The sequence below is a fragment of the Capricornis sumatraensis genome, chromosome 4, assembly GCF_032405125.1.
Source record: "Capricornis sumatraensis isolate serow.1 chromosome 4, serow.2, whole genome shotgun sequence".
NCBI lineage: Eukaryota > Metazoa > Chordata > Mammalia > Artiodactyla > Bovidae > Capricornis > Capricornis sumatraensis.
In genome coordinates, this window is record NC_091072.1 from 142,392,686 (window position 1) to 142,414,741 (window position 22,056).

The window sequence follows — 22,056 nt, forward strand, 5'->3', positions numbered from 1 at the left end:
AGAATTGCGAATCTCTCTTGGAGTACTTGTGGAGGTTTCTGAACCTCTGAGCCAAGGTTCAGGGGCAAAGAACCTGGCAGGTGAGACCTGAGAAGTGAAAATCGCAATGAGGTACCAATTTTTCCCAAGAGGCTTGCAGCACGAGCAGTGAACGGTATAATCTGTGGGAGCAGGGGATGGTCTTCTCTGCTCTCCACTGTCTGTTTCAGGTTTGTTTCTCAGTGACTCAGGTGCAGTGCATGTGGCTGACAACATTCAGAGGCTTTGGCTATTTAAATATGATTTCCTGTTTCAGGTCACATGCATTTTAAATCTTGGTTGCTTTTTCAGGGAATCATCCAGTCCTCGCCCTGCTGTTCTCTTCTCCTGGAGTCTCTCTCATCTATTTTTTCTTCTTCCTCTTCTTATTCCACAGAAGTTTGCTTGTTTCACTTTCAGTGAATATGAACATTGCAGCGTGTAGCCTGGGCCTTGTGGGCTGGGGTCAGTTAGGAAGATGACATCCTTCCTGGCCCAGGACCCTGGACTAAGCAAAAGCCCGCAGTCCTGGCAGTTCTTCTACTCCTTTTCCTTTTCCTCACTCCTAATCTCTGGTGTATTTGTGGAAACAGAATGGAGAATGATCAAAGACCTTGGCTTGCTTCTTATCACCATGGTTATGTGCTTGTTTATGTGAGTTTTTTTCTCTCTGTCTCCCCTTTTTTCCTTGAAAGTTCATTATTAAGTTCCCTTAGTACTTGGGTGGAAGAATTTGGCATAAAGAAAAATTGCTGGAAGGTTGCGAGCTAAGCTCAGGTCTTGTTTATAAGCTGCGAATCAGTTTTTGCTGAATCTATCTGTTGATACTCATTTTGCTTCAGGGAACAGTAAATTATGCTCAGACTGAAATGGTCTCTGCCAATAGTTAATTGAACACAGGTTCACTGCAGGAATTACAATAATTTCACAAACCAACAGCACATAGGATAATGAAACAGGAGGGAAGGGGCAGGGCACAAACTTTAAAAGAATAACAGCCATAGGATATGACAAAAATTGGTAAGAACCAACTAGGTCCAAAATGGCAGAAGATCTGACTTTCAGTGGATCTTGGGCTTCATAGTATGCTCATTGTAATACATTAGCATAAGCTAAGTGACACCACCTTCACAGTTCTGAGGCTAACCATAAAAGGTCAAAAAGTGGACAGTGGCTCAATTCCTGGAAATCCCCACTCCTTCCCCAAAATAGTTGGAATAATCTTCCCACTCATTAAACTGTGGAATTTCCCAGCCCATAAAAACTAACCATCCCATGTTTCTGGGCCTCCTGCTTTCTGAGATATATCCACACTCTGTGTGAGGGGTGTGTTTCTGTCTAAATAAATCCGCTTCTTACCTATCACTCTGTCTCTCACTGAATTCCTTCTGAGAGAAGACATCAAGAACCTGAGCCTTGGGACTCCCCTTGTGGTCCAGTGGATAAGGCTCGGTGCTCCCAATGTAGGGAGTTCAGTCCCTGGTTGGGGAACTAGATCCCACATTCACACCACAACTAAGAAGTCCGAGTCCCACAACTAGAAGGTCTCATATGCAGCAAGGAGGATCCCATGTGCTACAACTAAGGCCTAGCGCAGCCAAAATAAATAAATATTTTAAAAAGGAGAAGAAACCGAGCTTCAAGTCCTGAGACCAGGTGTGTGACCATAGGTTATGTGGTTTTAGTAACATCTCAATAAGCCAATAAAAAAATCACATACCCCAAACAAAAGACAGATTAATTACACTGTTGTTTCTAGGAAAAGGGAGGTGATAGAAATAAAGTTCAAATTCATATGAGGCGTACATGTTTTATGAGAGTTGGCTTAACCGACCACAATCAGGTTTGTCCAGCAGTGGTGAAACTCGAATGAAAATTCCCATGTTGTTAGAGCGGTTGCTCATGAACAAGGGTGTGTTGGTGTTGGGGGCCAAGGTAGGCTTCTTCTCAGAATGCTGCATGGCTTTGGACACTGCCAATGAAAGGGTAGACTTTACCAAAGCAGGAGCTAAAGCACTAGCTCTTTAGAGACTAGATCAGCAAAGGGTGGCTTTGCCAAGAGGAAGCTCTCATGTAGTCCTTACAAACTCTGGGTATTTATAGCGTAAATGTTTCCTCCATTTAATTGCCTCATATGTTGAGGACAGTGAAAAAGCTGGCTTAAAACTCAACATTCAAAAAACTAAGATCACGAAATCTGGTGTCATCACTTCATGGCAAATAGATGAGGAAAAAATGGAAATAATAACAGACTTTATTTTCTTGGGCTCCAAAATCATTGTGGATGGTGACTACAGCCTTGAAATTAAAAGACACTCCTTGGAAGAAAAGCTATACGACCAACCTAGGCAGTGTATTAAAAAGCAGTGACAGCACTTTGCCAACAAATGTCTGTTATAGTCAAAGCTATGGTTTTTCTAGTAGTCATGCACAGATGTAAGAGTTGGACTATAAAGAAGGCTGAGCATCAAAGAATGATGCTTTCCAACTGTGGTGCTGGAGGAGACTCTTGAGAGTCCCTGGACTGCAAGGAGATCAAACCAGTCAATCCTAAAGGCAATCAACCCTGAATGTTCATTGGAAAGACTGATGCTGAAGCTAAAGTCCCAATACTTTGGCCACTTGATTCAAAGAGCTAACTCATTGAAAAAGACCCTGATGCTGGGAAAGATTGAAGGCAGGAAGAGAAAGGGGAGACCAAAGATGAGATGGTTGGATGACATCACTGCCTCAATGGACATGAGTTTGAGAAAACTCTACAGACAGTGAAGGACAGGGAAGCCTGGTGTGCTGCAGTCCATGGTGTCACAGAGACTCGGACATGACTTAGTTATGAGGAACAGATGTTTTTATTGATAAGCCTCCAGGGCAGCCCCTCAGCAGCTGAGCACTGAGTGCTTATCAAGAACAGATGAAATGATGACATCCTAACACAGCTTCAGTTCAGTTCAGATCAGTCACTCAGTCGTGTCTGACTCTTTGCGACCCCATGAATCGCAGCACGCCAGGCTTCCCTGTTCATCACCAACTCCCGGAGTTCACTCAAACTCACATCCATTGAGTCGGTGATGCCATCCAGCCATCTCATCCTCTGTTGTCCCCTTTTCCTCCTGCCCCCAATCCCTCCCAGCATCAGAGTCTTTTCCAATGAGTCAACTCTTCGTGTGAGGTGGCCAAAGTACTGGAGTCTCAGCTTCAGCATCATTCCCTCCAAAGAACACCCAGGGCTGATCTCCATCACAATGGATTGGTTGGATCTCCTTGCAGTCCAAGGGACTCTCAAGAGTCTTCTCCAACAACACAGTTCAAAATCATCAGTTCTTCGGCGCTCAGCTTTCTTCACAGTCCAGCTCTCACATCCATACATGACCACTGGAAAAACCATAGCCTTGACTAAATGGACCTTTGTTTGCAAAGTAATGTCTCTGCTTTTCAACATGCTATCTAAGTTGGTCATAGTTTTTCTTCCAAGGAGTAAGCGTCTTTTAATTTCATGGCTGCAGTCACCATCTGCAGTGATTTTGGAGCCCCAAAAGATAAAGTCTGACACTGTTTCCCCTTCTATTTCCCATAAGGTGATGTGACCAGATGCCATGATCTTCGTTTTCTGAATGTTGAGCTTTAAGCCAACTTTTTCACTCTCCTCTTTCACTTTCATCAAGAGGCTTTTTAGTCTCTCTTACTTCATTCTTATAGAAAAACAGCTTTACTCCTAAAATCAACTCCTTGATTTGGTCTTTGCTGTAAACAAGTGGATTGAAATCACAGAAGTTATAAACAAGAGGATTGAAATTGTATCAAAATAATACACAGCAAGGTTGTTATGGATGTTTCATTAGCCCTTGAAATTGACATTAAATAGCTCTGTGTTTTTGGATAAGTTACTTCTCTTGTGCCTGCCTCAGCTTCCTCATCCGGCCTGGTTTGCACAGGATATGTGAAGATTTCCTTCATCCTGTTAGTTCTCTGAGTTTCTCATCCTCTCACCTTGCCCCTGAGATCTAGTTTAGCTCTGATTTTCCCTTTTACCTCTTCCTTACCTTCTAATAGATTTTATTGAATTCCAGTCTTCCTCTCATCTTCACCTTCCCCATCCCTCAATTTATGAGGAAAACTAATTTTAAAGCCAAAACATAACTAACAGCTAGCTGAGTTTGCTAATACTCATATGTTTCTAGAGTGTGCTTTATGAGCTACAGAATATATTTCATGTTTTTCATTATATGTGGGTATTTTCTTTCTGAGTCCTTTTAGCTTTATTTATTTCTGATTATTTCAAGTAAGAGGACATGGTCTTAATGATTTGGATTAATCTCTGATGCTTTGTACTAGCCTTTCTTACAAATCCTTCCATTGAATTACTAAACTGTTTATCTCTGCTCAGTTCCCAGTAGGTACTTAATATTTCTTACACTTAATACTTTTAATACTTGTAAATAGGTACTTAGTAATATTATTGGAAAGTGACAGCTGTATTTAATGATTCTAATAATCTTTCCCCTTTTGCCTTCTGTAAAGAAAGGAAAATTGCCTGCCATCCCAGTTTTACCAGGATCAAGCCATCAGCCACTGTAATCACCCAGGACAATGCACCCTCCAAAATGGAGGAAAATAGGAAGAACTCTGTGCTCTGGATATTGGCCTAGACAGTTATGATGCACATCTGAGGAAAAATTTGGATGACCCCAGATTCTTGCCATTTCTCATGCGTTGAAAAGAACTGAAACCATTAACTTGAGATGTCTGTTCTTTTGATTAGCAGTACTCTTTTGATGTTCAACTACAAGTTTTTTCCCCCAGTGAAATATTAATATATATATCCTGACTCCTCCCTTTCCTCTTTGGAGCAGTTCCTCAGGGTTATCTGAGAGGCTGTCTCCTGGGCTCAAGAGTCTTCAATAAGGTCCCCAAATATTTAAAATAGATAACCAACAAAGGCTTACTGTATAGCACTGAGAACCCTGCTTAATATTCTGTAACAATTTAATTGGAAAAGGAATTTAAAAAAAGAATAGATAACGTGCATATGTATAAGTGAATCACTTTGTTGCACACCTGAAACTAATACAATATTAATCAACTATTACTGTGGGTGCTCAGTTATGCCATTTCCTACTCCAGGGGATCTTCCTGACCCAGAGCCTGAACTTGTGTCTCTTGTGTCTTCTGCAGTGGTAGGCGAATTCTTTACCACTGCACCACCTGGGAAGCCAATCAACTATACTCCAATATAAAATAAAAAGTTAAAAAAAAATCTCAACTTGCAACTTTTAGGTTGTGTGTTTTTCTTTTGATCAACAGTTTTCATTATTCTTGATGTGCTTTTAAATCTTTGATTTGGTCCCTTAATGATTCCTACTCATTCAGCCTCTGGTGACTGTTCCAGTGAATTTTAGTGGCTCATCTATCAATTCTCCTTCTCCACTGGAAAGTGGAGAAATGGCCCAGGCCCAAGTTTTACCTTACCTTAGTGCAGAGGAACCAGGAAGGCTTCAGTCCATGGGGTCACAAAGAGTTGGACACAACTGAGTGCGCACATTGAATAAGAATAAATTTGGACAATAAATATGCCAATAAAAATGACAATCAGTTTGGTCAGTGGATAGAGCTGGACCATGAGAATGGTCTTATGAGAGTGGTCCAGTTGTTTGTACTAGTGAAATCTTAACCTCTCAGTTATTTCAGTGCCCCCCTCCAACCCCCCTGAGGAAATTTTCATTCCTGACAAGAGAAATTTGACTGGACAAGTAGCAGGAAAAAGGCATTTGTTCCTTAAATGAGAAGAATTAATTCTCTCTGTCACACAAGTATTGCAGCAAAGGCTGTAAACTGTCTACTACCATAGCCATGAGCAGTAGTTAACTGTATAAATTAATTAAAATTAAAGAAAATGAAAAATTCAAGTACTCAATGTCCACCTGTGACCAATGACTTACAGCACAGATAGAGGAATTTCCAGATGGTGGAAAGCCATGAATGTGCCCTCTGCTCCTGTCTCAGAGTGAGGGCAATGGGAGAAAGGCTTACCCTAGATTTTGCTGAAATGCTCGGTCTCTAGCTTGTATTTGCTTGATTGCCTTTTATTTCATGTCTTCTACGTGAGACAGCGCCCACAGATTGAGACACATAGGTGGAGAATTCAGTGATATTTGGGAACAGGATTTCAGTTGGGAGTTCACCAAAGAGTCATTTGAACTGTTGAGTGAAGAGTCCAGAAAAGAACCTATTGAGAAATCCAAAGAAAAGTCAGAATAGCCCTAAATTAACTCCAGTGAGGAGTACAGTTGAAAAGGCAATCCTGATTGATTATGAGTGGGAGGATAAGCAGTAGCCTGCTTGGGAATCCAATGGACGAGGAAGAGAAAAAAAAAATAAAAATAGGAAAATTAATAAGTAAATTCCTCGTTTGAATACTGTTTTCAGGAGTCTGGAACTCTTGCTCTACTTCCAGTAAGATTTTAAATCTCTCTTTATGGGCTTTAGTGGGATTACAGCAATAGAATTGTGCCCTTGGGGCTAGGGCCCTGGTGATACACTGCTCCTTCCAATCAGAGGACAGCTGAAAAATCAGACCTTTATCCTGCTGTCTCATGGGGAAAGGCTGCTTGGCTGCACTGTGGAAACTAAGGCCCTGTGCTTTGTGGGGCAGCTGGGGGTGCCTGGGACCTAGATCAACAGGCTCCAGAATCTGATTTCATTCTTGTGGACTATCTTGTCAAAGGAGATCCAGATGCCACAGTGGACAAATGGGGTCTTTTTTTTTTGTCTTTATTATTATTATTTTACTTTACAATATTGTATTGCTTTTGCCACACATCAATATGAATCCGCCATGGGTATACACGTGTTCCCAATCCCGAACCCCCCTCCCACCTCCCCTCCCACCACAACATCCCTCTGGGTCATCCCAGTGCACCAGCTTCAAGCATCCTGCACCCTGCATAGAACCTAGACTGGTGATTCATTTCTTCTATGATATTATATATGTTTCAATGCCATCTCCCAAATCATCCCACCCTTGCCCTCTCCCACAGAGCCCAAAAGACTGTTCTATACATCTGTGTCTCTTTTGCTGTCTCACATATAGGGTTATCGTTACTATCTTCCTAAATTCCATATATATGCGTTATTATAGTGTATTGATGTTTTTCTTTCTGGCTTACTACACTCTGTATAATAGGCTCCAGTTTCACCCACCTCATTAGAACTGATTCAAATGTATTTGTTTTAATGGCTGAGTAATATTCCATTGTGTATATTTACCACAGCTTTCTTTTTTTTTTTAATTTATTTATTTTAATTGGAGGCTAATAACTTTACAATATTGTATTGGTTCTGCCACACATTAACATGAATCCACCATTGGCGTACACATGTTCCCCGTCCTGAACCCCCCTCTCTCCTCCCTCTCCGTACCATCCCTCCAGGTCACCCCAGTGCACCAGCCCCAAGCATCCTGTATCGAACTTGGACTGGAGATTCGTTTCTTATATGATATTATACATGTTTCCATGACATTCCCCCAAATCATCCCACCCTCTCTCTCTCTCACAGAGTCCAAAAGACTGTTCTATACATCTGTGTCTTGCCAGGGTTCAGCCCCTGCAGGATCCAGGGGAACCTGAAGGAAAAATGGCATTGGTGATTGATTTAGAGAGAGATAAGGAAAGAATATTGTAGATAAGAAAATAGAGGAGAGAAAGAGGCTGATATTCCTTGGTTTACATAGAAAGCCAATAAAACTTTGAGACAAGAATTTGCCCTGTTCACGGAGGCCGCAGGTGCCTTCCTGGTCTCCCGAGGGAGTGAAGATGCAGAGCGTCTTCCCGTTCAGGTCTTAGAAACCCGGGCAGATAAGTGAATGCAGGGAGCCTCCATGCTCCAAGGGATCAGCCTGAAAAAAGAAAGAGAGAAAAAAAGATAAAAAAGAAAAACACGGGATGACCAAGCTTCTTCAAGCGAGGCCCATTGTTTTTATTTTTAGAAGGGTCTTTTATACCTTTACTTGTACATAGAGGGAAATGAAAGATGCAAAGTCATACAGAGTCAGCCCAAACATTACATCTGTTTTTCCTTTATTGAAACCAGGATTTTTCTGCAAACCTTTCCCATAAACAGTATTGTGTACATTATCTTCTGGCCTTGGAGGCCTGTGGACATTTTGTGACCCTCTTTTGATAAAGGCTTCTCAACCAGAAAACTTATTTTCCCTTAAAATGTTTTTTCTTATATTTCTAATCTATGTCAGCCTCAAAAAGTATTAAACAGAGTTACATTCTCACGAAGCAAAGGTGCAGTGAGTTACAAGAAAGAACCAATTAGCTCAAAAGTCTGATGTGGTTAATTTCAAGGCTACACTTGTTTTTCTTACTTTCCAACTATGTTAACTAATGCACTCCCAGGTGCACAGTGGATAAGAGATATGGGAACTTAGAAACAAGCATTGGCCCAATAATGAAATCCTACATTAGCACTACTCTAATAACTTTTAACTCTTTGAAAGGCTCTATGTTTTAGGCTTTTCGTGCCTCTCACAGTTGGGAGGCTGTAAATAATCACATGTGTAGCTGCAAGAGTCTGGATATATCTGCCAAGCAAGCTAAAATGCTAACCGAGGGGTCTTGATTGGAAATATTCTTCTCATGTCCAGGAGACTTATTAGCTATAGCCCTAAGTTGATTTTCTCCAGAGAAAGGTGGTCAGGAATAAGCCCCCTGTTAATGTCAGAGGAGTTGGTGAAAGTCATGAAATAGTAAAACAGATAGATTTTGGTTTAGGGGTAGATGCTTGAGAAAGCCTAGGGAGCCCGTTGAGTTCTGAAGCCTTGCTTAACAGTTCTCTTCCACATGACCTTGTCATGGGTGGGATCTCCCGTGGTGGCTCCCGGCAGTGTCTCTTTTGCTGTCTCGCATACAGGGTTATCATTACCATCTTTCTAAATTCCATATATACAGTTAGTATACTGTATTGGTGTTTTTCTTTCTGCCTTACTTCACTCTGTATAATAGGCTCTAGTTTCACCCACCTCATTAGAACTGATTCAAGTGTATTCTTTTTAATGGCTAATCCTCCATTGTGTATATGTACCACAGCTTTCTTATCCATTCGTCTGCTGATGGACATCTAGGTTGCTTCCATGTCCTGGCTGTTATAAACAGTGCTGCGATGAACATTGGAGTACACGTGTCTCTTTCAATTTTAGTTTCCTCAGTGTGTATGTCCAGCAGTTGGATTGCTGGGTCATAAGGCAGTTCTATTTCCAGTTTTTTAAGGAATCTCCACACCGTTCCCCATAGTGGCTGTATTAGTTTACATTCCCACCAACAGTGTAAGAGGGTTCCCTTTTCTCTACACCCTCTCTAGCATTTATTGCTTGTAGACTTTTGGATCGCAGCCATTCTGGCTGGCATGAAATGGTACTTCATTGTGGTTTTGATTTGCATTTCTCTGATAATGAGTGATGTTGAGCATCTTTTCACATGTTTCTTAGCCATCTGTATGTCTTATTTGGAGAAATGTCTATTTAGTTCTTTGGCCCATTTTTTGATTGGGTCGTTTATTTTTCTGGAATTGAGCTGGAGGAGTTGCTTGTATATTTTTGAGATTAGTTGTTTGTCAGTTGCTTCATTTGCTATTATTTTCTCCCATTCTGAAGGCTGTTTTTTTCACCTTGCTTATAGATTCCTTTGTTGTGCAGAAGCTTTCAATTTTAATTAGGTCCCATTTGTTTATTTTTGCTTTAATTTCCATTATTGTGGGAGGTGGGTCATAGAGGATCCTGCTGTGATTTATGTCGGAGAGTGTTTTGCCTATGTCCTCCTCTAGGAGTTTTATAGTTTCTGGTCTTACGTTTAGATCTTGAATCCATTTTGAGTTTATTTTTGTGTATGGTGTTAGAAAGTGTTCTAGTTTCATTCTTTTACAAGTGGTTGACCAATTTTCCCAGCACCACTTGTTAAAGAGATTGTCTTTAATCCATTGTATATTCTTGCCTCCTTTGTCAAAGATAAGGTGTCCATAGGTGTGTGGATTTATCTCTGGGCTTTGGGGTCTTATGATCACACCAGTAGTAATCTCACAGATATTCTATCTCAGAGAGCTTCTCCCTGTTCTTTACCAAGGTTTAAAACTTACTATGTTCCAGGCATATGGCTAAGTTCTAGAGAACAGAAGGAGGATTTAGATGGACCTTCTTCTCTAGGTTCTTGCAGTCTAACATTCTGTGACTCTATTCCGTATGCATCTGTAGCAGAGTATTTCTGGAATGCTGTGACTGGTTTTCCCTCTAGTGAGACTCTTTCTAGTAAGGGATCTAATTGGCTCATTTTGAGTGAAACAACTGTGTTTTGTTACCCATATTATTTCATGGACATTTAGCCTTGGGATGGAATCAGTCAGTGCTATACTCAGACAGAAGTAGCCGAGAGGAGCTACCCCATGTCCGAGGCCAGGGACGGTGGCCCGGAGGAGCAACCCCATGTCCAAGGAGTGGTGGCAGGAGGGCCTAGGGGAGCTATTCCACGTTCAAGGTCAGGAGGGGTGGCGGTGAGGAGATACCCCTCAACCAAGGTAAGGAGCAGCAGCTGTGCTTTGCTGGAGCAGCTGTGAAGAGATACCCCACGTCCAAGGTAAGAGAAACCCAAGTAAGATGGTAGGTGTTGCAAGAGGGCATCAGAGGGCAGACACACTGAAACCATAATCACAGAAAACTAGTCAATCTAATCACACTAGGACCACAGCCTTGTCTAACTCAATGAAACCAAGCCATGCCTGCAGGGCAACCCATGATGGGCAGGTCGTGGTGGAGAGGTCTGACAGAATGTGGTCCACTGGAGAAGGGAATGACAAACCGCTTCAGTATTCTTGCCTTGAGAAACCCATGTACAGTATGAAAAGGCAAAATGATAGGATACTGAAAGAGGAACTCACCAGGTCAGTAGGTGCCCAATATACTACTAGAGATCAGTGGAGAAATGACTCCAGAAAGAATGAAGGGATGGAACCAAACCAAAAACAATGCCCAAGGTGGATGTGACTGGTGATAGAAGCAAGGTCTAATGCTGTAAAGAGCAATATTGCAAAGGAACCTGGAATGTCAGGTCTATGAATCAAGGCAAATTGGAAGTGGTCAACCAGGAGATGGCAAGAGTGACTGTCGACATTTTAGGAATCAGCCAATTAAAATGGACTGGAATGGGTGAATTTAACTCAGGTGACCATTAAATCTACTACTGCAGGCAGGAATCCTTTAGAAGAAATAGAGTAGCCATCATGGTCAAAAAAAAGGGTCCAAAATGCACTACTTGGATGCAATCTCAAAAACGACAGAATGATCTCTGTTCATTTCCAAGGTAAACCATTCAATATCACAGTAGTCTAAGTCTATGCCCCAACCAGTAATGCTGAAGAAGCAGAAGTTGAAAGGTTCTATGAAGACCTACAAGACCTTTTAGAACTAACACCCAAAAAAGATGTCCTTTTCATTATAGGGGACTGGAATGCAAAAGTAGGAAGTCAAGAAACACTTGGAGTAACAGGCAAATTTGGCCTTGGAATACAGAATGAAGCAGGGTAAAGACTAATAGAATTTTGCCAAGGAAATGCACTGGTCATAGCAAACACCCTCTTTCAACAACACAAGAGAAGACTCTACACATGGACATCACCAGATGGTCAACACTGAAATCAGATTGATTATATTCTTTGCAGCCAAAGATGGAGAAGCTCTATACAGCCAACAAAAACAAGACCAGGAGCTGACTGTGATTCAGATCATGAACTCCTTATTGCCAAATTCAGACTTAAATTGAAGAAAGTAAGGAAAACCACTAGACCATTCAGGTATGACTTAAGTCAAATCCCTTATGACTATACAGTGGAAGTGAGAAATAGATTTAAGGGCTTAGATCTAATAGGTAGAGTGCCTGATGAACTATGGATGGAGGTTCATAACATTGTACAGGAGACAGGGATCAAGACCATCCCTATGGAAAAGAAATGCAAAAAAGCAAAATGGCTGTCTGAGGAGGCCTTACAAATAGCTGTGAAAAGAAGAGAAGTGAAAAGCAAAGGAGAAAAGGAAAGATATACGCATCTGAATGCAGAGTTCCAAAGAATAGCAAGAAGAGATCAGAAAGCCTTCCTCAGTGATCAATGCAATGAAATAGAGGAAAAGAACAGAATGGGAAAGACTAGAGATCTCTTCAAGAAAATTAGAGATAACAAGGGAATATTCCATGCAAAGATGGGCTTGATAAAGGACAAAAATGGAATGGATCTAACAGAAGCAGAAGATATTAAGAAGAGGTGGCAAGAATACACAGAAGAACTGTACAAAAAAGATCTTCATGACCCATATAATCACGATGGTGTGATCACTCGCCTAGAGCCAGACATCCTGGAATGTGAAGTCAAGTGGGCCTTAGAAAGCATCACTATGAACAAAGCTAGTGGAGGTGATGGAATTCCAGTTGAGCTCTTTCAAATCCTGAAAGATGATGCTGTGAAAGTGCTGCATTCAATATGCCAGCAAATTTGGAAAACTCAGCAATGGCCACAGGACTGGAAAAGGTCAGTTTTCATTCCAATGCCAAAGAAAGGCAATGCCAAAGAATGCTCAGACTACCACACAATTGCACTCATCTTACACGCTAGTAAAGTAATGCTCAATATTCTCCATGCCAGACTTCAGCAATATGTGACTCGTGAAATTCCAGATGTTCAAGCTGGTTTTAGAAAAGGCAGAGGAACCAGAGATCAAATTGTCAATATCCGCTGGATCATCAAAAAAGCAAGACAGTTCCAGAAAAACATATATTTTTGCTTTATTGACTACGCCCAAGCCTTTGACTGTGTGGATCACAATGAACTGTGGAAAATTCTGAAAGAGATGGGAATACCAGACCACCTGACCTGCCTTTTGAGAAACCTATATGCAGGTCAGGAAGCAACAGTTAGAACTGGACATGGACCAACAGACTGGTTCCAAATAGGAAAAGGAGTATGTCAAGGCTGTATATTGTCACCCTGCTTATTTAACTTATATGCAGAGTGCATCATGAGAAATGCTGGACTGGAAGAAGCACAAGCTGGAATCAAGATTGCTGGAAGAAATATCAATAACCTCAGATATGCAGATGACACCACCCTTATGGCAGAAAGTGAAGAGGAACTAAAAAGCCTCTTGATGAAAGGGAAAGAGGAGAGTGAGAAAGTTGGCTTAAAGCTCAACATTCAGAAAACGAAGATCATGGCATCTGGTCCCATCACTTCATGGGAAATAGATGGGGAAACAGTGGAAACAGTGGCTGACTTTAGTTTTTTGGGCTCCAAAATCACTGCAGATGGTGACTGCAGCCATGAAATTAAAAGACGCTTACTTCTTGGAAGGAAAGTTATGACCAACCTAGATAGCATATTGAAAATAGAGCCATTACTTTGCCCACAAAGGTCTGTCTGGTCAAGGCTATGGTTTTTCCAGTAGTCATGTATGGATGTGAGAGTTGGACTGTGAAGAAAGCTGAGCGCTGAACAATTGATGCTTTTGAACTGTGGTGTTGGAGAAGACTCTTGAACTGCAAGGAGATCCAACCAGTCCATTCTAAAGGAGATCAGCCCTGGGTGTTCTATGAAGGAATGATGCTAAACCTGAAACTCCAGTACTTTGGCCACCACATGCGAGGAATTAACTCATTGGAAAAGACTCTGATCCTGGGAGGGATTGGGGGCAGGAGGAGAAGGGGACAACAGAGCATGAGATTGCTGGATGGTATCACTGACTCGATGGACGTGAGTCTGAGTGAACTCTGGGAGTTGGTGATGGACATGCAGGCCTTGCGTGCTGTGATTCATGGGGTTGCAAAGAGTTGGACACGACTGAGTGACTTTACAGAACTGATACTCAGACATGGGCCTCGCAGGTGGTGTAGTGGTAAAGAATCTACCTGCCAGTGAGGATATATAAGAGATGTAGGTTCGATTCCTGGGTTGGGAATATCCCTGGGAGGAGGGCATGGCAACCCACTCCAGTATTCTTGCTTGGAGAATTCTGTGGACAGAGGCGTCTGGTGGGCTACAGTCCATAGGGTCAAAAGGAGTTGGACATGACTGAAGTGACTCAGCATGCACTCAGACATCCAAGTTTGCTTAAAATTAAAAAAAAATTGAATAAAATATTCTTTAAATGCTTTACAGTTTTCACACACTGACACATCATCATCCAAAGTCCATAGTCTATATTAGGTTTCACCCTTGATGTACATTCTGTGAATTTGGACAAATTTATGACACATGCCCACCATTACAGTATCAGAGAGTGGTTTCATTGCCTTTAAAGCTCTCTTTGTGGCTCAGTAGAGAATTCTCGGATTCTCAGTAGAGAATCCACCTGCAATGTAGGAGATGCAGGTTCAATCCCAGGGTCGGGAAAATCCCATGGAGAAGGAAATGGCAATCCATTCCAGTATTCGTGCCTGGGAAGATCCATGGACAGAGGAGCTTCGTGGGCTACAGTCTATGGGGTTGCAAAGAGTCAGTCAGACATGACTTAGTGACTAAATGACAGCCCCCCTTCTCTTCCTGTTCCGCCTTTCCTTCCCTCTATCCCCTGGGTAAGTTCATTTTATTTTCTGTCTGCAATAATTTTCAAATAAAAAAAAAACAATACTCCCTCCCACCTCCTCTTCACATACAGAACAATGGGAAAACAGCCACTAGAAATGAGGAGGGAGAATTATATATTCTTTTACCCTGTTACTACTGAGGTTGCCACGGTTTTTTGTTTTTTTCTTTTTCTGTAGCTCTTTTGTCTGAAGCTCTCATCCAAATACAGATTTCAGATACCTGATTTTGATGGTGGATATCTATCTATATTTATTTATCTATTTATTTATTTATCTATCTATATTTATTTATTTTTAAATTTAAATTTATTTAATTAGATGTCTACCTAATACCAAATTTCTTACATGCCCATTGCCTCTGAATCCCTTCTCTGTATCCAATTTCTACCATGCATTTAGATGTGGAAAACAAGAATTTACTTTTAATGTGGTTGGCACCTCACAGTGGGGGGTGGAAGAGCTCTTCCTGAGGAATTAAATGGTGTCCTGTGGTGGAAAGAATACTGGCTTTAGAGTCATATTTTAGTCCCCATTTTTCTACGTGCACTTGGTATATGATGATGGTTACAGTATGGTGTTTTTTAGTACTTACTAAATATTCAGTATTACTAAGTATCCTAATTCTCCACACAACCCCAGGAGGTAGGTGTTATTATTCCCGTATTCCTTATGGGAAAACTGAGGCAGAGATATGTTAAGGAATTTGCCAAAAGGCAGTGTCGTCATTGGAAGCCAAATAATCTTACCTAATCTTTCTGAATCTCCATTTCCTCCTCACTAAAATGAAGGTATTGGGCCAGATGATTGCTGAGTTCATTTCTATTCAAAACTCTCTGATCTGTGAGGTTTTACAGACAGGGACCCCTACCCCCGACTCCAGTCCCCCTCCCCCCACCAAAACAATTGCAGGATGGTTTGATTTCATATAATGGCCTGTATAGCTGCCTTTATCGGGTCTTCAAGAACTTTCCCTTTTCACTCCCTGTTATTTTGGTTAAGGTTGCTGCTTTTTAGGGTGTGAAGTTGGCATCACCTGAGACAAAGGAACCAATAACTGTTCTTTAAAAGGAAGTGTGGATCGACCCATTTTTCCTGCCTCTAAAGAACCAGAATCAAGTCCTGAAGATACTGAGTAAAACTGAAATAATAACTAACACAAGGATCTTGTTAGACTCAAATAAGATAATGTTTAGGAACTGTTTTGTAACTTGTCAAATTCTACATAAAGGCAGGAACTATTGGTATTGCCATGTAATACTGATTCACAGGCCAGAAATTTGGGTAGTTTTCCTTTTTGATGTCTATGCATGGTGCATTTAGGAAGCCTAAATGAACATACATTCTGCCTGCTAGGATTAATATCTATGCTGACTAAAGGGTAAAATACTCCAGCCTTGTTTTTGCTTTTCTAGGGTCAGGACACAATAACCTCCATAAACAGACCTCTAGTATGTTTAGTCATTAGCCAGAGACCTATGGGCACCATGATGCTCCATTTTCCACTAAATTTCCCTAACTAGTTAAAAACAGAAGTACAAGCAGGGCACAATTCCTGCAGGTTTCATCTAAAACGCAACTTGAGTTGTGAATTTAGCATTCTGCTTGATCTCAGGCTGCTCACCCCATCCATATCACCCACCTGTATTTTTTTTTTTTTTGCATAGAAAAGCAGGATACATGTAGTATTTCCTGGGTTCTTTTTTCCTGGTTTCCTGGATTTCTGGGCTTGTGTTACATGTACTTTTCTTGTTTGGGAGTACCCATTGCTGGATCACACAGAATGGTTGTCGTAGGATGGTCCCCTGAATTGAGGACAGAGACTGTAAACAAAGTTGGTTTGAAAAGGTCAGTTTCTTAATTTATTCACTCATAGATTCAATGAGTATTTATTTTATTGATCTCCCACCATCTGAAGAACGTGGTTGAGGATATAAAGAAAAGGAATTGATCTTGCTGGGCATACTGGGGCTTCTTGCTCGCCACGGAGGATGGAAAGAAGACAGCAATGTTTCCTTATCATTGTTATTGAGTAACTCCCTGCAAGAGGCCATCCAAATGAGGTACCGTTATCATAAACCACAAAGGCCTGGAAGGCAAAATATCTATCTGGCTCTCCTTCTAGAAATGTTCCCAGGATTAAAATTCCATGGATTTTCCCTGTAGTTCTTAGAAAAATTATCAGTTAAACCATCAAATATGTTTTTGTGCTTTAAGCAAGAGAACTTGCAAGCTCACATGCTCATGGTAGGGCTTCCAGCTAAAGATGGAGAATGAAGATGAACAGGGTGTTTGTTCTTATGGGAAGAGCTGCTTTCCATAGAAGCAAAGAGTGGGATAATTTGAGAAAGTATTGGTCTTAGTTTCTTGGAAATGAATTAGAATTTTCCTTGCTTCTCACGATTTCCCATTTGAGGTATGAAATAAATTAGGAAAATGTGCTTGTATGTACTTCCCCAGAAGTGATGGTGGAACAAAGTGCCAATTATGAGATGTTTTGGGTTTCAAACAGAAAGAATGAGGAATTGGATGCTTCCAAGTGCTTCAAGAGAAACCTTATTCTGGGTGAGATTGTTTATGCCATCAGAGGTTATTGTCCACTAAGTCTGTTATGATTAGAGGTGAAAAGAGTTTTAGAAGAAGACTTTTATTTAATAAATCGATAAGCAGTTGTTAAAAAAAAGAAGAAGATTTTTTAGAAGTTTTGGTTCTACCACTTGGCATTGTGCTAAAGAGCTGTGACCTTGAGCAGGTCATTAACCATCTTGGATTTCTATCTCTTTGGTTAGCACTCAATATTTAACTATTTATGGAGGCAACAATATGCTGGTGGCTCACTTGTAGAAAAATATTAATATGCACTCTGCCAATCTCTCAGAGTTGGTATTAGAGTGAATTTAGATTTGTAAGCCCTTTGAAACGTTTGTAAACCTCATGCATCTCAGAACAGAAGGCTTGAAATCAAAACAAATCCTTGCCTCTTGTAAGACTAGACTTGTAATAAGAAAACTTTTCACTAAATTGGTAGCAAATTGAAGCAAGATCAAATTGGAGAATTTTTTCATAAACTGATTTGGTACAAAGAAATGGAGACACAAGGAACAAAACTGTGTGTTCATAACTCAAAGCAGCATTTCCTTTTCCTGCTAAAGTCCTGCCAACATCTAAAATGTCTCCTTAGACATCTTTTCCCTCCTTCCCTTGCATCTTTATGAAGCAACCAATAGAAGCTATGCAGAGTGTTGGGATGTGGATTAGTCTGGGCTACTTGGGGTACAGTGACAGTGTATCCATCCTCACAGTACACCATCAGGGCCTTGAACAGGACAGGAGCTTATTTCTTGGAGCTGGTATGATGGCCACGTTCTACAACTTTGAGAAGAATGCAGAATCTTTTCTTTGTATCTTCTCTGCCATCCCTATGGTGTTGCCCTCATCCAGATGGTTCAAGATGAGCCAACACCATACCTATGTCTCATGCAGCAGAAAAGGGGGAAGTGGAAATGAGGATATGTCTCTTCCCTTTAAAAACAAAACCTAGAAGTTTCACACATTACTTCTGCTCATATCCTCTGGGAAGTGCAGTCTTTGGTTGGGCTGTCATAAATGCCCAGTGAAGCATCAGAGCTTCTGTGATTCTGTGAAAAAATAGAAGAATGGATATCAGTGATAAGAAGCAGTCTCTAATTGGGGTGCAGACATGAACAGCTCTTGGTGCTTTCCTGAAAGCTGCTTACTTCAATGGGAGAAAACAGAAGTGTAAATAGGTAATTACAGATATTTTTTGCAACTCTGTGTGGTCATTTATCCCAAAATTTTCACCATCTAATACCTTGATTCTCTATTCTCTTCTCTCCCTTACCTCTGTCTATGCTCTTGTCAATTGTTAAAAAACAAAATTCAACTGAGTGAATTCAAAGATCTTATTGACTTCATTCAACAGTTTGTGAATCAGGCCGCATCTAATCTAGCAGATAGAAAGGAATTCCCAGGAGGTGTACTAAATGAAAAACTCAAACACAGAAGCAAGCAGGAACAAGAAAGATATACGAGGCAACAAACAAACAAACAAACAAACCAGGTTGGTTATGGCAAAGTTGCTTTCCTTCAGGGGTTGGCAAAGAGTTTAACAGGCACATCACTTAAATAGTGCTCATCAAGAGCACTGCTGATTGCTGTTTAAGATTCCCGATTGACTGCTTTAAGATTCCATTTCTAGAAGAACTGAAACTGTAATTAATTCTCAGTATGGTGACATGGGGATTAGCATTAACACCTTCTTTTGGTGCTTGTTGTCTTGATTTCAATACTTTTTACCTAAACCCCAAAATAATTTCTCCCCCACAAATAACTGCTCATTGTCTCTTTTTAAATATAAATTTATTCATTTTCATTGGAGGCTAATTATAATATTGTAGTGGTTTTGCCATACATTGCCATGAATCAGACATGGGAGTACATATGTTCCCCATCCTGAACCCCTCTCTCACCTCCCTCCCCATCCCATGACTCTTGGTCATTCCAACACACCAGCCCCGAGCACCCTGTCCCATGCATCAAACCTGGACTGGCAATCCATTTCACAATTCATGTATATGATAATATACATGTTTCAATGCCATTCTCCCAAATCACCACACAATCGCCCTCTCCCACAGAGCCCAAAAGACCGTTCTATACATCTGTGTCTCTTTTGATGTCTCACATAGAGGGTTATCGTTACTATTTTCCTAAATTCCATATATATGCGTTTTTATAGTGTATTGATGTTTTTCTTTCTGGCTTACTACACTCTGTGTAATAGGCTCCAGCTTCATCCACCTCATTAGAACTGATTCAAATGTATTCTTTTTAATGGCTGAGTAATTTTCCATCGTGTATATGTACCACAGCTTTCTTTTTTTTAATTTAAATTTATTTATTTTAATTGGATGCTAATTACTTTACAATATTGTATTGGTTCTGCCACACATAAACATGAATCCACCATGGGCATACATGTGTTCCCTGTCCTGAACACCCCTCCCTCCTCCCTCCCGGTACCATCCCTCCAGGTCACCCCAGTGCACCAGTCCCAAGCATCCTGTATCGAACTTGGACTGGAGATTCGTTTCTTATACGATATTATACATGTTTCCATGACATTCCCTCAAATCATCCCACCCTCTCCCTCTCTCACAGAGTCCAAAAGACTTCTATACATCTGTGTCTCTTTTGCTGTCTCACATACAGGGTTATCATTACCATCATTCTAAATTCCATATATATGCGTTCAGTTCAGTTCAGTTCAGTTGCTCAGTCGTGTCCGACTCTTTGAGACCCCATGAATCGCAGCACGCCAGGCCTCCCTGTCCATCACCAACTCCCGGAGTTCACTCAGACTCACATCCATAGAGTCCGTGATGCCATCCAGCCATCTCATCCTCTGTTGTCCCCTTCTCCTCCTGCCCCCAATCCCTCCCAGCATCAGAGTCTTTTCCAATGAGTCAACACTTCGCATGAGGTGGCCAAAGTACTAGAGTTTCAGCTTTAGCATCATTCCTTCCAAAGAAATCCCAGGGTTGATCTCCTTCAGAATGGACTGGTTGGATCTCCTTTCAGTCCAAGGGACTCTCAAGAGTCTTCTCCAACACCACAGTTCAAAAGCATCAATTCTTTGGTGCTCAGCCTTCTTCACAGTCCAACTCTCACATCCATATATGACCACAGGAAAAACCATAGCCTTGACTAGATGGACCTTAGTCGGCAAGTAATGTCTCTGCTTTTGAATATACTATCTAGGTTGGTCATAACTTTTCTTCCAAGGAGTAAGCGTCTTTTAATTTCATGGCTGTAATCACCATCTGCAGTGATTTTGGAGCTCCCAAAAATAAAGTCTGACACTGTTTCCACTCTTTCCCCATCTATTTGCCATGAAGTGATGGGACCAGATGCCATGGCCTTTGTTTTCTGAATGTTGATCTTTAAGCCAACATTTTCACTCTCCTCTTTTACTTTCATCAAGAGGCTTTTTAGTTCTTCTTCACTTTCTGCCATAAGGGTGGTGTCATCTGCATATCTAAGGTTATTGATATTTCTCCTGGCAATCTTGATTCCAGCTTGTGTCTCTTCCAGTCCAGTGTTTCTCATGATGTACTCTGAAATAAGTTAAATAAGCAGGGTGACAATATACAGCCTGGACGTACTCCTTTTCCTATTTGGAACCAGTCTGCTGTTCCATGTCCAGTTCTAACTGTTGCTTCCTGACCTGCATATAGGTTTCTCAAGAGACAGGTCAGGTGGTCTGGAATTCTTATCTCTTTCAGAATTTTCCACAGTTTATTGTGATCCACACAGTCAAAGGCTTTGGCATAGTCAATAAAGCAGAAATATATGTTTTTCTGGAACTCTCTTGCTTTTTTGATGATCCACCAGATGTTGGCAATTTGATCTCTGGTTCCTCTGCCTTTTCTAAAACCAGCTTGAACATCAGGAAGTTCATGGTTCACATATTGCTGAAGCCTGGCTTGGAGAATTTTGAGCATTACTTTACTAGCACGTATATATATGTTAGTATACTGTATTGGTGTTTTTCTTTCTGCCTTACTTCAGTCTGTATAATAGGCTCCAGTTTCATCCACCTCATTAGAACTGATTCAAATGTATTCTTTTTAATGGCTGACTAATACTCCATTGTGTATATGTACCACAGCTTTGTTATCCATTCGTCTGCTGATGGACATCGAGGTTGCTTCCATGTCCTGGCTATTATAAACAGTGCTGCGATGAACATTGGGGTACATGCATCTCTTTCAATTCTGGTTTCCTCGGTGTGTACGCCCAGCAGTGGGATTGCTGGGACATATGGCAGTTCTATTTTCAGTTTTTTAAGGGATCTCCACACTGTTCTCCATAGTGGCTGTGCTAGTTTCCATTCCCACCAACAGTGTAAGAGGGTTCCCTTTTCTCCACACCCTCTCCAGCATTTATTGTTTGTAGACATTGGATAGCAGCCATTCTGACTAGTGTGAAATGGTACCTCATTGTGGTTTTGATTTGCATTTCTCTGATAATGAGTGATGTTGAGTATTTTTTCATGTGTTTGTTAGCCATCTGTATGTCTTCTTTGGAGAAATGTCTCTTTAGTTCTTTGGCCCATTTTTTGATTGGGTCGTTTATTTTTCTGGAATTGAGCTGGAGGCATTGCCTGTATATTTTTGAGATTAATTCTTTGTCAGTTGCTTCATTTGCTAATATTTTCTCCCATTCTGAAGGCTGTCTCTTCACCTTGCTTACAGTTTTCTTCATTGTTCAAAAGCTTTTAAGTTCAATAAGTTCCCATTTGTTTAATTTTGCTTTTATTTCCATTATTGTGGGAGGTGGGTCATAGAGGATCCTGCTGTGATTTATGTTGGAGGTGTTTTTCCTATGTTCTCCTCTA

At 41.0% G+C, this 22,056-nt stretch overlaps 1 protein-coding gene across 1 annotated transcript in view; it reads left to right on the forward strand.

The window, feature by feature from the left end:
• The first annotated feature begins 1,824 nt into the window (after nucleotides 1-1,824).
• LOC138078747 (uncharacterized) overlaps nucleotides 1,825-22,056 on the forward strand; it is a 44,936-nt gene continuing 24,704 nt past the window's right edge. Inside the window, exon 1 of the mRNA XM_068971505.1 lies at nucleotides 1,825-1,953. Within this exon, the coding sequence (XP_068827606.1) occupies nucleotides 1,825-1,953 (129 nt within the window). The remainder of the gene's footprint in view (nucleotides 1,954-22,056) is intronic.